General features: G+C 52.1%; 2 protein-coding genes across 2 annotated transcripts in view; both read right to left on the minus strand.

The window, feature by feature from the left end:
* The window catches only part of SLC2A5 (solute carrier family 2 member 5), a gene marked incomplete at both ends in the record, with an annotated part of 28,112 nt that extends 26,060 nt beyond the window's left edge, over positions 1 to 2,052 (minus strand). The window contains one exon of the mRNA XM_080691272.1: positions 2,023 to 2,052. Coding sequence (XP_080547398.1) covers positions 2,023 to 2,052 — 30 coding nt within the window. The remainder of the gene's footprint in view (positions 1 to 2,022) is intronic.
* An 11,985-nt stretch (positions 2,053 to 14,037) lies between these two features.
* Positions 14,038 to 16,325, minus strand: part of GPR157 (G protein-coupled receptor 157) — a gene marked incomplete at both ends in the record, with an annotated part of 39,000 nt that continues 36,712 nt past the window's right edge. Inside the window, 2 exons of the mRNA XM_080691273.1 lie at positions 14,038 to 14,052; positions 14,189 to 14,333. Of these exons, the coding sequence (XP_080547399.1) occupies positions 14,038 to 14,052; positions 14,189 to 14,333 (160 nt within the window). The remainder of the gene's footprint in view (positions 14,053 to 14,188; positions 14,334 to 16,325) is intronic.

Here is a 16,325-nt window from a genome sequence, read left to right on the forward strand (position 1 = left end):
ATCTCCCCTGAGCCCTGAGCGTCCAAGCATCCCCCATCTCAGTTCCTTTTCCATCAAGCAGAGGCGATAAAGCTTAATTTGTCTAACGCTTTCTCTGCTGTGACGTCCGACAAGAGTGCCAGCGGTGCTCAGGGAACTCTCAGGCCATAACTAAAGTGGCCCGAGGCGGGCAGGGCTGCTTCCACCCTCTAGGGGCCCCTCACACCTGGAGGGGATGCCGCTGGGCTCCGGTGGGCAGAGCGTTGGTAAATGCCATATGTTGGTAGATATCGGGACAAGCAGCGCACCGCTCAACAGCGGGAGCAGTCTTATTTGGGGATAAATCTGGGAGGAGGCACCTGGCCGGGCGGGTCCACGAGAGTCCGAGGGCCCTGTCTTACAGTGGAAAGGCTTGTTATGGGGTGTCAGGAGGGCGGGCCAGTCACTCGTTGTGACTCTTCCCATTGGTGGTCCCGACAGGGGGCAGGACAGGAAGATCGCTGGGCTGGGGGCTGGCTAAGGCCGCTTTCCCGCCACAGCCGGAGGACTTTGGTCCTCCTCCAGCCAGGCCTCACAGCAGCCCCGACGGCGCCCACAGCAGAGGTCTGACAGACACAGGCCGCTGAACATCCTCTCACACGCAACACAGCCCCTCCGACGAGCTGCGGCGCGGCACGGGCCGTCCGGAGCGCCTGGGCGGCCAGAGGATGCCCAAAGCAGTAACATTCACAGGAGAAGCCACCCTGCGCCTTTTACACGCACCATTTACTTCTAAAACCCACGGGATGGAGTGGTCATTCTTCTCAAAACTAAGGCAGAAAAGACTTCAATAACTTGCCCAAGTCCCGAGGCTGGAACAGCCTCAAAACACTGACCATGCTCCAGGGCAGGTTACTCAGCCCAGCCCAGCGCCTCGCAGCCATCCCCAGTGAGCGGGACCGCGCACACGCTGCGCTGATGCGCCCGCGCAGCCTAAAATGCGAATTCCCCGAAAGGGTTAAGTTCCTGGCACCTTTCCTTGGCGAAACATGTTTTTTTCCTCAGTCGAGGCAATCTACAAGTTCACGATCTACATGCTTTGGTGGTCCCCACAAACACCGCTGTCTCTCAAGGACAAACCCAAAGAGATCTTGCTGCAGCCGCCACAAAGGTCAAATCTGTTCAGCATCTTTTAGAGGTCATCTTCTTTGCATGCGGCTTAGCGATGCTACCTGTTGACAAGACTAATTCAAGCTCTCGGAAACTAAAACCAAATCAGAGTTTAAAAAAAAAAAAAAAAAAAAGCACCAACCGCCAGCCAGGGAGAGGATTTTGCAACCAACCCTTAAGAAAAATTAACCCTTTGAGATGCATCAATCTGGAGACAGGTCGTGTGTGTGTGTGTGTGTGTGTGTGTGTGTGTGTGTGTGTGTTGCTGGGGCAACCCAGGGTGTTCTACTTCTGAGTTGCAATCTCAGCCCTATTTTATTTTATTTTATTTTTTGTAGTACTGGGGATGGAACCCAGGGGCGTTTTACCTCCAGGTTACACCCCCAGCCCTATTTTATAATTATTTGGAAGTTGGAAACAGGGTCTCACTAAGTTGCTGAGAGCCTCACTAAGTAGCTGAGGCTGGCTTCGAACCTGTGCCATCCTCCTATCTCAGCCTCTCAAACTCTGGGATTACAAGCGTGGCCACCACGCCCGGCTCCCAGCCCTGTTTTAATTTTTTATTTTTAATTTGGAAGCAGGGGTAAATGAAAGTGCCTAGCCTTGATCCTGTGATCCTCCCGTCTCAGCCTCCCAAGTACTGGGATTACTGAGGACACAGAGTTCTTTTAAAGCAGCTGCTTTCAAAGCTCCAGTAAAACGTTCCAGGAGAAAAGACATTTGTATATAAACCTCAGTGCTGCCGGCTGCGCCGGGGAACGGGTCCCCTCTGAAGTGCCCTCCGCAGCGTAGGGCTGGCTCCACAGAACCGGGCACCCCGCGACTCCCAGGCGGCTGTTGGGGCCCTGCAGCTGGGGCTGCCCTGCCCTGCCGCCCCCCGAGCCGGGCACTTACCCCTTCCCGCTTCGGATCCATGGGCTCCATCTTCCTTCTGCGAGGGCAGCCTGAGGCTTGCCTCCTCCAAATGGCAAAGGCGCTGGATGGAGACAGAGGACATTCCTGCTGCACTTTGGCCCTGCCAGCTACCGGCCAATTACAGTTTTACGGCCAATCAACTCAGAATAACCCTTTCGAGAACCGGGAGGCCGGCCCGCCTTTGACTTCTGCTTTTAACTGAACCCGCCGGGTTTGGCGAAGGCTCCGCGCCCCATGGCAGGGGGTCAGTCTGCGGTTTATTTCCTAACCTGCTGCTGAGGCGGCCAGCAGTCAGGCTCCAGCTGGGTGCCTGGGAGGTTATTTCTGTCGGGACCACATGGAAAATAACAGCTGTCACCGACCCTACACCTATTAGGAAACTGGGCAACAGATGGGGTCCCTGGAGGCTTCCAGAAGCACCCGTCAGGAAGCCTGCCGCCAAGTCCTCGGTGGGGAGCCAGGTTTTGCCCGAGTAACCATGCAACCCTTTTGTTTTGAGTGGTGCTGGGAACTGAACCTCTGAGCCACATTCCTAGCCTTTTTTAGTATTTTCCTTTCTTTCTTTCTTTTTGCAGTACTGGGGATGGAACCTGGGAGCATTCTACCTCTGAGCTACACCCCCAGCCCTATTTTTTATTCTTTATTTGAAACAGGGTCTCACTGAGTTGCAAAGGGCCTCACTAAGTAGCTGAGGCTGTCCTCGAACCACGATCCTCCTGTCTCAGCCTCCCAAATGCTGGGATTACAAGCGTGCACCATGACACTCGACCTTTAGTTTTTATTTTGAAACAGGGTCTTGCTAAGGTGCTGAGGCTGGTCTCTAACCTCTGATCACCCTGTCTCAGCCTCCCCAGCTCATGGAGCACTTTTTTGGGGGTGGGGGCAGTACTGAGGTTTGAGCACCGAGGCATTCTATCTCCGAGCTACACCCCCAGACTTACTAAAATTTTTTTGCTTTGGAACAGGGTCTCGCTAGGTTGCTGAGTCCCTCTACTTGCTGAGGCTGTCCTGGAACCGGCAATCCTCCCGTCTCAGCCTCCCAAGTACTGGGATTACAGGCCTGTATCACCACACCCAGGGGCTGGGGTTGAACCCAGGCCCTCATGCATGCTAAGCATGTGCTCTAACTCTAAGCCACACCCTCAGACCCTGGAACTCTTTTAGGGGAGAATTTCTTTTTGTTTTTATGTGCATAGTACTGGGGATGGAACCCACAGGCATTCTACCTCTCAGCTACACCCCCAGCCCTATTAATTTTTTATTCTTCTTTGGAAACAGGGCCTCACTAAGTAGCTGAGGCTGTCCGCACACCGTGATCCTCCTGTCTCAGCCTCCCAAATGCTGGGATTAGGAGTGTGCGCCACCACACACAGCTTCACACACACCTTTTTAAAAATGCATTTTATTTATTTACTTATTTAATTTTGCAGAACTGGGGATTGAACCCAGGGGCATCCTAGTTCTGAGCTGGTTTTTAATCCTTTATTTTGAATTGGGGTCTCACTAAGTTGCAGAGGGCCTAAATTGCTGGGGCTGGTCTAGAACCTGTGACCCTCCTCCTGTCTCGGCCTCCCACGTGCTGGGATCATAGGAGTACTCCACCCTGCCTGGGGCGGGGACAATGTGTTTTCCTTTTTAAGGAACGGAGCGCCCTAGAGATGTTACTTTCTGTGAATTCATCACAGCTGCGAAAGCAATAAATACCTGGCACCACTTTATTGGAGGGGCAGGGAGAGCAATCCACGGCCCCTGGTCTGGGTCTCTGCATTGTCACCCCTGCGCTTGGCACACGTTCAGCTGGCACAGGCCAGCCAGGCAGAGAGGCCAAAATCCAGAGCAAAGTGCCAGCGGGCCTCGGGGTGGATCTGTACAGGGCAGGCTCCCTGTTTAGTTGTGGCGGCAGACGTCAAGTTAGTCCATCCCCCCCCCCCTTTTTTTTTATAGTACTAGGGATGGAACCCAGGGGAATTCTACCTCCAGGCTGCACCTCCAGCCTGATTTTTTTTATCCCTTATTTTGAAACAGGGTCTCATTGAGTTGCAGAGGGCCTCACTAGGTAGCTGAGGCTGGCCGCAAACGCCATCTTCCTGTCTCAGCCTCCCGAATGCTGGTATTATAGCGTGCACCACCATGCCTGGCTAATTCAGTCTTTTTTCTACCCTTTTGTTTTGTTCTGTTTGGGGGGGGGCTGGGGATTGTAACCAGGGACATTCTCCCTCCAAGCTACACCCCAGCCCTTTTTATTTTGAAAACAGGGCCTAGCCAGGTGTGGTGACGCATGCTTGTAATCCCAGCATTCGGGAGGCTGAGACCGGAGGATCGTGGTTCGCCGACAGCCTCAGCTACTTAGTGAGGCCCTCTGCAACTCAGTGAAACCCCTGTTTCAAAATAAAGAATAATAAAATAGGGCAGGGGATGTGTCTTAGAGGTCAAATGCCCCTGGGTTCCATCCCCAGACCCGCAAAAAAAAAAAAAAAAAAAAAAAAAAGCAAGCAAGCAAACAAGCAAGCAAGAAAGAAAAAAAAAAAAAAAAAAAAAAAAAAAAAAAAAAAAAAACAGGGCCTAAGTTGTGAGGGCCTCACTAAATTGCTGAGGCAGGCCTTGAACCTGCAAGCCTCCCATCTCGGCCTCCCAGGTACTGGAAGCACGGATGTGCAGCCCGGCACCTGGCCCCCATTCACCTCCCAGTTACTAGCTGTTGAGAACTGTTCTGGGCATCCACAGCAAACCCCGAAATCAGTGGCTGGGTCCTGGGGGCAGGAGGCCAAGGAGGATGGCAGTGTACCGCGTGTGTGCGGGGCCTCAAGTCCCTGTTCTCAGGGAGAACGGAGCACTCCTACCACGCACTCCACTGTCCTCTGTCACAGCCCTAACACAGTGGTTTCCAACATCTAAGTGACGACAACCAGGTGTCCAATTGTTTCAAAGAGTTTGAAAAAAAATCTCCCAAGAAATTGCACCTTAAGCAGTTGTGATGGGCACGCTTGTCATCCCAGCATCGGGAGGCTGAGGCCTGGAGGATCGCGGTTCGCGGACAGCCTCAGCTGCTTATGAGGCCCTCTGCAACTCAGTGAGACCCTGTTTCAAAATAAAGAATATAAAAAAAAAAAAATAGGGCTGGGGTGTAGCTCGGAGGTAGAATGCCCCTGGGTTCCATCCCCAGTGCTGTAAAAAAGTAAGAAAGAAATTGCACCGTAAGAGGGGGTCAGCTATTGGGTAACAAGGTTTCGAGGGTACCAGTTGCGCAATCAAACAAGAAAAGAGAGGCCATGTTTGCAACCCGCGGGCTGGAGGGCTCGGGGCACCTGTTTCTTGGCTCACAACTGCCTGTCTCCCTGCGCCCTTGGGCGAGCAGGACGCCCCCAAAGTCGAGGGTCTCCGATGGGGGCCGACCCCCCAAGCCCCGCTCCAGCTCCCCTACGGGCGCGGCAGAGGTCGGTGGTCCGGCCTACCTGTACCCCGGTTCCGCCTTTCCGGGGAGCCCCACGCGCCGAAGGCGTCACCAACGCTCGGCCCTGGGCGGAGGGAGCCCCGGCGCGCGCTGGGGCTCATGGCCGGCCCCCGCCGCGCACGCTGCCCCCGGCCCTGGCCAGCCAAGCCCTGACCTTCACCTCCACCTCGGGAGCAGGCCAGGCCCGCCCCCGCCGCAGCTGGAGGAGCCCTACTCTGGTCCCTGCGTCCCCGGAGCCAGCACCCCGGGCCCCCCTTGGCAGGACACCATCAGGCCCGGCGAGGCTGCGGGCTCCGGGCCGGGGGCAGGGGCCACTCCTGGGGTGCCCGGGCCGCCGGCCTGAAGTGGGGTCTGCGCACCCACCGCGGGGCCTTCTTTTTGGCTCCCAAAGCTTCCATCTGCGGTTCGGTGGCCTCGCCCATCACACCTGCTTGTCCACGGAGTCTCTATTCGCTTTGGGGTTTAAAATGATGAACAGAGCCGGGCGTGGCGCGCAACACGTTATCCCAGCATCTGGGAGGCTGAGACAGGAGGATGGCGGTTCACAGACAGCTTCGGCTACTTAGACTCTTTGTAACTCAGCGAGCCCCTGTTTCAAAATAAACAGTATGGCTGCGGATGTATCTCGGAGGTAGAGTGTCTCTGGGTTCCATCACCAGTTTAAAAAAAAAAAAAGAAAGAAAGAAAAAGGAAAGATAAACAGCGCAGATTAACTCACCCACGGACTTTTTTTTTTTTGGTACTGCGGATTGAACCCACTGTGGATCTACCACTGACCAAACACACACCCTAGTTCTTTTCTTTTTTTTTTTTTCTTTTTCCTTTTCTTTTTTTTTTTTTTTTTTGCGGGTCTGGGGGTATAACCCAGGGGCATTTGACTTCCGAGCTACACTCCCAGCCCTATTTTTATATTATTATTATTATTATTATTATTATTATTATTATTATTTATTTTTATTTTTTTGGTGGTACTGGGAGTGGAATCCAGAGGCTTTCTACCTCCGGGCTATACTCCCAGACCTATTTTATACTTTATTTGGAAACAGGGTCTCACTGAGTTGCTGAGAGCCTCACTAAGTTGCTGAGGCTGGCTTCGAACCCGTGCGATCCTCCTGTCTCAGCCTCCCAAGCGCGGGGATTACAAGCGTGCGCCACCACGCCCGGCTTTTATTATTATTTTTTTTAACTTTATTTGGAAACAGGGTCTCACTAAGTTGCCGAGAGCCTCACTAAGTAGCTGAGGCTGGCTTCGAACCTGCGCGATCCTGTCTCAGCCTCCAAACCCAGCCCTATTTTTAATTCTTTATTTTGAAACAGGCTCTCATAACATTGCAGAGGGCCTCGCTAAGTAGCTGAGGCTGGCCGAGAACCTGCGATCCTCCTGTCTCAGCCTCCCAAGTCCTGGGATGACCAGCGCTCACCACCACGCCCGGCTCTACAGCCCTTAATTTTCCTTGGCACCTGACAGGCTGCCAGGTTCTTTAGGACCATGTTCTAACAGATCATAGTGGATGTGCCGTGGAGGTGCCCAGAGAGTGCCAACTGGGTGGTGGGGAAGGCAGGGCCTTTAAGAGGCTGCCTGAGAGCAGGAGGGGTGGGGAACAGGAGGAGACCACTCGGGTCTCTTCCATTCTAGGTCGAGATAAGGTCCCAGTGGGTCCAGCTGGCTGACGGGGCTCTTGATTGGCTGCTGTGTCTGGAGAAGGGAGAGGGGGGTAACAAAAGACCCAAGGCTGGCGCCCATGGCATCCTGGGACCAGCGACACCCTACCAGGCCTGCCGCCCGCCTTGGGACTGCCGGGACGGGAGCCCGGGTCTCCACTGGCTGGTATTCTAGCTGGAAGCTGAGCCCATGCTGGGTGATCGTTCCAGCTCCTGTCCCAGCTCCTGTCCAGCTACCTCAGCACGCTAGACACACCTAGTATGCAAACTCCACACACAGGTTTTTCTTTACCCAGGACAGAATGTGACCTCGCTATCAGAGGACCAGTGCTCAAGAAGGGTGTGTGCCCCAGGGGATCACGGGCCGGCAGCGTGAAGTGTGGGCCCCGCATGGCTTCTGATGACCGAGCTGCCCCAGGTGGACACCTCTTTCTCCTTAAACTTTATTGCTTTTTAGTCATTTGCTTATTCTGCTCCTGGGGATTGAACCCTGGGGCATTCTACCTCTGAGCTACAACCTCGGCCCTTTTTTTTTGGAACAAGGTCTTGCTAGATTGCTGAGGCTGACCTCCAACCTGCTAATCCTCCTGTCTCACTCAACCTCCCAAGTACTAGAGCACGATAGGTGTGCGCCACCATGCCTGGCTTAAGCTTCATTGCCTTTTAAATTGTGGTTAAAATATATAATACAAAACTCAATGCTATCTTAATCCTTTTATGGGGCGCAGTTCAGGTCCGGGGGTGTAGCTCAGTGGTAGAGCACTGGCCTAGCATGCATAAAGCCCTGGGTTCCATCCTCAGCATTGCAAAAGCAAACAGACAAACAAAAAACCCTAACAAGACCAACAACAAAAAGTAATATTAAGTGAAAGAGGCCAGATAGAGAAAGGTCACATATTGGATGACTCCATTTACATAAAAGCTATAGAAGAGACAAATCCATAGAGACTGATGTTGACCAGTGGCTGTTGAAGGAAGGGAGGGTCACTGTAGTGCACACAAGGAATGGAGGGGCACTGTAATGGAGGGTCACTGTAGTGCACACAAGGAATGGAGGGGCACTGTAGTGCACACGGGGTTTCCCACTTGGCATGACGAGCCAGGTATGTACTAAATTCACTGAACATATTCACAGCACTGGATATACTAAGTTCAATTCACGAATTGTTCATTTTAAAATGTTCAATTGAGCTGGGCGTGGTGGCGCACGCTTGTAATCCCAGCATTCGGGAGGCTGAGACAGGAGAATCGTGGTTCGAGGACAGCCTCACCTACTCAGTGAGGCCCTTTGCAACTCAGTGAGACCCTGCTTCAAAAAAAAAAAAAAAAAGAATTAAAAAAAAAATAGGGCTGAGGGGTGTAGCTCGGAGGTAGGATGCCCCTGAATTCCATCCTCAGTACTGCAAAATAAAATAAAATAAAGTTTAATTGAGCCAGGTGTGGTGGTGCAAGCTTGTAATACCAGTGCTTGGGAGGCTGAGACAGGATGATCACAGGTTCAAGCACACTCATTGAAGAACAGCCTCAGCCAGGCGCGGTGGTGCACGCTTGTAATCCCCGCGCTTGGGAGGTAGAGACAGGAGGATCATGCAGGTTCAAAGCCAGCCATGCTGGTTTAAATTAAAAAAAAAAAAAAAAGTCTGGGAGTATAGCCGGAGGCAGAAGGGTTTCCAGGAACCCCAGTACCACCAAAGGAAAAAAAAAGAACAGCCTCTCTAATGAGATCCTCGTCAACCTAGCGAGACCCGGTGTCCAAATAAAAAAAAATTAAGGCTGAGGTATAGCTCAAAGGTAAAATTCCACTGGGTTCAATCCTCAGTGCCACTAAACAAACCAACAAATGCTTAAATGTGTTATGTGAATTTCACCTCAGTAAAAATATATTGAAGCATTCTGCAATGGCGAGCTACCGCTCAAACTATCTCTCTGCATTCAGTGACTTCGGGTTAACCTTGAAAGATAATTTCCCCCAAGAAAGGAGAAATCATGAGTCTTGGGGGAAGAGGATAGGGGCAGCTCAGTGATGGGCACATCCTTAATATCCCAGAGCCCCAACACACACACACACACACACACACACACACACACACACACACGCGCGCACACACACACACACAACTCTCAATGCAAACAAAATTGTGAGCGGCAACCGGGCGTGGCGGGCACGCTTGTCATCCCAGCACTCAGGAGACTGAGACTGAAGGATCGTGGTTCGCGGACAGCCTCAGCTACTTAGGCCCCCCATAACTTAGTGAGACCCTGTTTCAAAATCAAGAATAAAAATAGGGCAGGAGTGTGGCTCAGAGGTCAGATGCCCTTGGGTTCCATCCCCAGACCCGAAAAAAAAAAAAAAATTGTGGGTCTGTAAGTCTGATGGCAATACGGAGCCCTATGGATCAGAGCGTGTGCTGGCGTTCAGAGAGCTCCAGGTTTCCGCCAGAGCATACATTTTTCTCTACAGTAGTTTGACATCTTGACCACCTTTTTTTTTTCCCTTGAGGACTGGGGATTAAACTCAGGGTCATTCTACCTCTGAGGTACACCCCTAGTTCTATTTTTTATTCTTTATTTTGAGCCAGGGTCTCACTGCGTTGCAAAGGGCCTCACTTAAGTAGCCGAGGCTGTCCGCGAACCCAGATCCTTCTGTCTCAGCCTCCCGAATGCTGGGATGACAAGCGTGCGCCACCGCGCCCGGCACAAAAAACACTTTTAAATAGAATCTTGCTAAATTGCCGAGGCTGGCCTGAACCAACAATTTTCATGCCTCATCCGGTCTCAGCCTCCCCAGTGCGGGGATTACAAGCGTGCGTCACCGCGCCCGGCCCCGGCTCAGGTTGAGATCTTTTTTTTTATTTTTAATTTTTTACTGGGGCGGTATATTCATACATCATATTGGGGTAAAAAACAGTTTGAGATCTTAAATGGACCATGGTGGGAGTTCCTGGCAATGAGCCAACACGACAAACCAGCCCCGCTTACCCCACATGCCAGGCTGTCGAGCATCTGGGGATCTAGACAGACAGACAGACAGACGCACACACACACGCACACAGCATTAGGGTCAAGAGGTAGCACACCTGCCATTCCCACCTGGGATCTCGGAAAGCACGTGGGATCCCGCAGCCGTGGGCGCCACCCGCCCACCCACACTCGCAGCCAGACCCCGGCAGCCCGCGCACCGCCTCCCGGAGCTGGAGCATCCGCTGGAGCATCCGCGACCTGGGGCTGGGGTGCAGCGCGGTGGCGGAGTGCGGCCTGGTGTGCAGGAGGCCCTGGGTCCCAGACCCGCACCTTAGCCAGATCCCAGCCCTCCGTGATGAGGAGCCGAGGGATAAAATAGCCAGGTAGGAAGGAGACAGAGGGGGGACGAGGGAAATGTAACTTAATAAGGAAGCCCCGCAGCAAGGCCTGTCAGAGCAAGAGGCCTAAAGGAGCTTGCAAGTGATGCGGGGACTGCTGAGTGTCCTTAGGGAGGGCCTGATCACCACACAGCAGGGGTCACGCTAAAGAGGAAACTCCTTGGGCACTTCTCAAGAGAGCAAGGTGACCGGCACCCCCTCCTTCCCCCGGCCTTCCTCACGTACTCCTCCTGCCCACCGCTCACAAAGTCACCCATAAACTGGGCATGGTGGTGCATGCTTGTAACCCCAGTACTTGGGAGGCTGAGTCAGGAGGATCGCAGGTTTGAGGCCAGCCTCGGCTACTTAGGCCCTCTGCAATTTAGTGAGACCCTGGTTCAAAATAAAAAATTAAAAAAAAATAGGGCTGGGGTGGAGCTCAGGGGTACAATGCCGCTGGGTTCCATCCCTCACTCCTGGAGTGGCCCACATTGTCCCTCGAGTATATATTCTCAGGCCGGGCATGATGGCGCACACCTGTGATCCTGGTACTTGGGAGGCTGAGATAGGAGTGTTGCGGGTTCACAGTCAGCCTCAGGAACTTGGCGAGGCTCTCGGGAACTTAGCTGTTTCCAAATAAAAATAAAAGAGGGAGCCGGGCGTGGTGGCACACTCTTGTAATCCCGTCATTCGGGACGCTGAGACAGGAGGACGACGGTTCGCGGACAGCCTCAGCTACTTAGTGAGGCCTTCAAAATACGGAATAAAAAATTGGGCAGGGGATGTAGCTTGGAGGTCAAATGCCTCTAGGTTCCATCCCCAGACCCGCAAAAATAAATAAATAAATAAATAAATAAATAAATAAATAAATAAATAAAAGAGGGCTGGGAGTGTAACCTGGAGGTAGAGGTCCCCTAAATTCCACCCCCAGCACCACAAAAACATGACAGAAAACCAGAGTGTATTCCCTACTTTCCTAAGTAAACTTCTGCTTAGGCCTCTGATTGCAGAAATTCTTTTCCTTCATGGAAACTAAGGACCTCCGCAATCCCAGAAGGAAGGATCGACCCTCCCCAACCCCACCCCGTGTGGACACTCAGGCCTGAGAAGCCTCGCCCTCTGCTCTTCCTGAAGGCAGCCAGCCCCAGCCGTCCCCCCTCCCCGCGCCCAAACAGGGCCGACTCACCCCCCGGCTCTCCAGGGGCCCGCTCGGGCCGTGGGGGGTGGGCTTCAGACCCCTCAGGGCAGATGCTGTGACCTGCCTGCGGCTCCTCGGAGAATGGCGGCTGAAGCGCGAGAGGAAGGGGCGGGCCTGCCCCTCGCAGAGCGGCTCCGCTCATTAAAAGCTACCGGGGAGACCAACCAACCGCCTCTTCCCCACCCGGTAATCTCAGGATCTAATCAGAAGAAGACTGCGGAGACACGACACTCGGCTACTCCCCTGGCTGCGGCCAGAAACTTCTCGAGTCTGAGATCAGCCTGGGCTACGAAACAGGATCCCGTCTCTTAAAAACGCCTGCCTGGGAGGACTCGAAAGATAACAGGCTGCCGGGCGCGGTGGCCCACACTGTAATCCAGTATTTGCAGGTTCCAAGCCAACCTCAGTAGTTTAGTGAGGCCCTCGGCAAGTTAGTGAGACCCTGTTCCAAATAAAATATAAAATAGGGCTGAGGGTGTAGCTCAGACATAAAAGGCTCCTGGGTTCCACCCCCCAGTACCCCCCAAATAAAAAAACACTTGCCTAGAAGAAGGTCAACATATGCTGGTATCCCAGCATTCAGAAGGCGGGGACCAGAGGAGGTCGAGGTTTGAGGACAGCTGCAGCTACTTAGCGAGGCCCTTCGCAACTCAGTGAGACCATGTTTCAAACAATAAAAAAGAGCCGTGCGTGGTGGCGCACGCTTGTCATCCCCGCGCTTGGGAGGCTGAGACAGGAGGATGGCGCAGGTTCGAAGCCAGCCTCGGCTACTTAGTGAGGCTCTCAGCAACTTAGTGAGACCCTGTTTCCAAATAAAATATAATATAGGTCTGGGAGGATAGCCCAAAGGTAGAAAGCCCCTGGGTTCCACCCCCAGCACCACTAAAAAAAAAAGACTAAAATATAGGACCAGGGGTGTAGCTCGGAGGTAGAGAATGCCCCTTGGGTTTCATCCCCAGTGCTGAAAAATAAATAAATAAATAAATAAGAGCTGGGCGTGAAGCACAGGCTTGTAATCCCAGTACTTGGAGGCTGAGACAGGAGGATCGCAGGTTCATGAACAGCTTCAGCAAGCAGTGAGACTCATCAACCTAGTGAGACTTTATTTCCAAATAAAACTAGGGCTGGGGTGTAGCTCTGAGTTAGACTGCCTCGAGGTTTAATTCTCAGTGTTACACACACACACACACACACACACAGTCTGGGGATGGGGATGTAACCCAGAGGGAGAAGCTCCCTGGTAGAAGGGTTCTATCCTGAGTACCACGAAAACAAAAAAGGGCTGGGGGTATAACTCTAAGGTAGAATCCTCTGGGTTTGATCCACAGTCACACACACACACACACACACACACACACACACACACACACACACACACCGAGTTTGGGCACTGTGGCCTGGACGGAAGAGGTAGAGAAGAAAAGAACTCCAGAGGTGGCGAGGGGCGGGAAAGTGGCCCTGACCAGCTGTGGCCCCCAGCCTCATAATCCACCTGCCCTGGCCCGTCAAGACCACCGATGGGGGGGCAAGACGCCTAGCTCTCCTTCCTAAGGCACATAGAAAGCCCCTAGTCTGTAAGGAAGGGGCTGCTTCTAAATCTCCTGGGCTCTCCCCTGGCAGACCCTCCTCCCAGGCCTCCCTCCAGCTAAAGAGCCTGTTCTGGTCTGCAGGGCTGTGTCTGTCTTTCTTTCTTTCTTTCTAATATATATATATATATATATATATATATATATATATATATATTTTTTTTTTTTTTTTTTTTTTTTTTTTAGTGGTACTGGGGTTCCTGGAAACCCTCTCTCTACCTCTGGGCTACACTCCCAGATCTAATATATATATATATATATATATATATATATATATATATATATATAATTTTTTTTTTTGGAAACAGGGTCTCCTAAGCCAGTGCGCGCGGCTGGCTTTGAACCTGCGCGATCCTCCTGTCTCTGCCTCCCAAGCGCGGGGATTACAAGCGTGCGCCACCACGCCCGGCCTGCTTTTCTTTCTTTATCCCTGGACTATCTAACAAAAAGAAAGGAAGAAGGAGGGAAGGAAGGAAGGAAAGAAAGAAAGAAAGAGAGAGAGAGAAGGAAAGAAAGAAAGGAAGGAAAGGAGCAGATGTGGTTAGCGGGCCGCATGAGGGAAGGCCCAACTTCCTGAGTGTCCAGTGCCCACCAATTTCCTGAAAGTCAACAGGACCAAATCTCCTGAATGTCAAGTGCTAACAAGATAGTACATTTCCTGAGAGTCAACAGGACCTAATTTCCTGAGTGTTACCAAGATTAAAAACCTCCGGAGAGTCTACCACGTGTGTACAAGACTCCCGCCGTTGTTCCAGGCGCTCACCGGACACCCGACTGAGAACGGAAAGTCACAGAAGCAATAGACGCCTGGATAGGCCACCTATTATAGACACCTGCCGCCATCTGTCTGTCTCTCTTACACACACACACACACACACACACACACACACACACACACGAGTCCACTGACCTGTAAGAAGGTGATGTACAGTTGACGGGCCAGGCTCGGAAGTGACTGGAGACATCCGCTGAGCATCAAAGCCCGCAGGCGCGTAGGTCGCGTGGACTCCGGGACAGGCCGGTGTGCAGCTGCTGGCGCGTGGCCTGGACTGGTCCTGGCAGGGGCCAGAGGCGGCTGCTGAGCACCAGAGTGACTGCGTCCGCCGCAAGGCAGCCGCCCTGCCCGCTCTTCACAGTCCCCTCCCCGTCCTCATGTCTGCGAGTATTATTCTTTGTGACCCTGTAAGAAAAAACATTGGTCTCACCTGTAATCCCAGGACCTGGGAAGCGAAGACAGGAGGCTCGCAGGTTCAAAGCCAGTCTCAGCAACTTACCAAGGCCCTCCACAACTTTAGATTCTGTTTCAGAATAAAAATTAAAAATAGAGCCGGGCGTGGTGGCACACGCTTGTAATCCCAGCATTCGGGAGGCTGAGACCTGGAGGATCATGGTTCGCGGACAGCCTCAGCTACTTAGTGAGGCCCTCTGCAACTCAGTGAGACCCGGTTTCAAAATAAAGAATAAAAATAGGGCAGGGGGTGTAGCTCGGAGGTCAAATGCCCCTGGGTTCCACCCCCAGACCTGCAAAAAAAAAAAAAAAAAAAAGAATAAAAATTAAAAATAGGATGAGGGTGTGGCTCAGCGGTAGAAAACTCCTGGGTCCTATCTCTAATAGCAAAAATGAAGAAAGAAAGGAAGGAAGAAAAGGAAAAAAGGGTGCATAAGCTTTGAATTATGCAGGAATGGGGTATCATATGATGATCATCTCTCCCAAAGTAATAAATTTGTGTCTAATTCTCTAATTAATTTGTCTCTGTCGGTTTCTCCCAGCGAACCTTGGAATTTCCCTTTGCCCTGCACCCTGAAGCAACGGGCCCGCCGTGTTCTGCTCTGCCGCCCGCCAGGGAGAGATGGCTGCCAAAGGACCGAGGGAGGGGTGGCTTGCATCCTGGCAACAGGGGCTGAGACAGACAGGGATTTATTTAAGAAATAAGAACTACACATGCAAGGGAAAAGGTGGGTTACCCCAAAGCCTTTGGGGGTGCAGGGCTCTTCTTTCAGAGGGGCGGAGGAAGCAAAATTAGCTCAGTCCAGGGCTCACTCACGAGCCACTCAGGGTCCCGCCCTTCTAGGCCCCCACCTTCGCCTTTGGGTCTGAAGGCGGCCTTTTCCTCCTTCTGTTTAGAGTGTTCAAGAACTGGGCCTGGTGGCGCATGCCTGTAATCTCAGTACTAGGGAGGCTGAGACAGGAGGCTTTGCAGGTTTGAGGCCAGCCTCAGCAACTTAGGCCCTCCGCAACTTGGTGAGACCCTGTTTCAAGATAAAATAAAATCGGGCTGGGGATATAGCTCAGAGGTAGAAAGCCCCTGGGTTCCATCTCTAGTAACACATTTATGCACTGTTTGAGGACAGCCAACAGTACCCAAGAGGTGTGTGTGTGTGTGTGTGTGTGTGTGTGTGTGTGTATGTGTCTGTTTGTGTGTGGCACTGGGGTTTGAAACCAAGGATGTTCTACCTCTGAGCTACACCCCATCCCTATTTTATTATTATTATTATTATTATTATTATTTTATTTATTTATTTTGGTGGTACTGGGGTTCCTGGAAACCCTTCTACCTCCGGGCTACACTCCCAGACACCTATTTTTTAAATATATTTTTATTTGGAAACAGGGTCTCCTAAACCAGCGAGGCTGGCTTCCAACCTGCGCCATCCTCCTATCTCCTCCTCCTAAGAGCGGGGATTACAAGCGTGCGCCACCACGCCCGGCTAAATGGAAACACTTGGAATGGAAAACTCCTAGGCAAACAGCTTTATCTCACTAAGTGGTAGAGAGCCTCACTACTTAGATGAGGCTGGCTGCCATTCAAACCTGCGATCCTCCTGTCTCGGCCTCCCAAGTACTGGGATTAGGCTTAAGAGGTCACTTGACCTGTCTGGAGTGCTACAGTCCTAACTGGCAGAGCTCTGGTGTGGTGTAGGATAGAAGAAATCAAATAAGTAAGTAGAAAGGAGACCAAAAAAAAAAAAAAAAAGAACAGGAAACTGTAACTTTAATGGGGAAGCCAGTAACCAGGCCTGTTAGACTCAAAGTCCCAGAGAGGCGC

The sequence above is a fragment of the Muscardinus avellanarius genome (assembly GCF_963383645.1).
Source record: "Muscardinus avellanarius genome assembly, chromosome: 3".
Taxonomy (NCBI): domain Eukaryota; kingdom Metazoa; phylum Chordata; class Mammalia; order Rodentia; family Gliridae; genus Muscardinus; species Muscardinus avellanarius.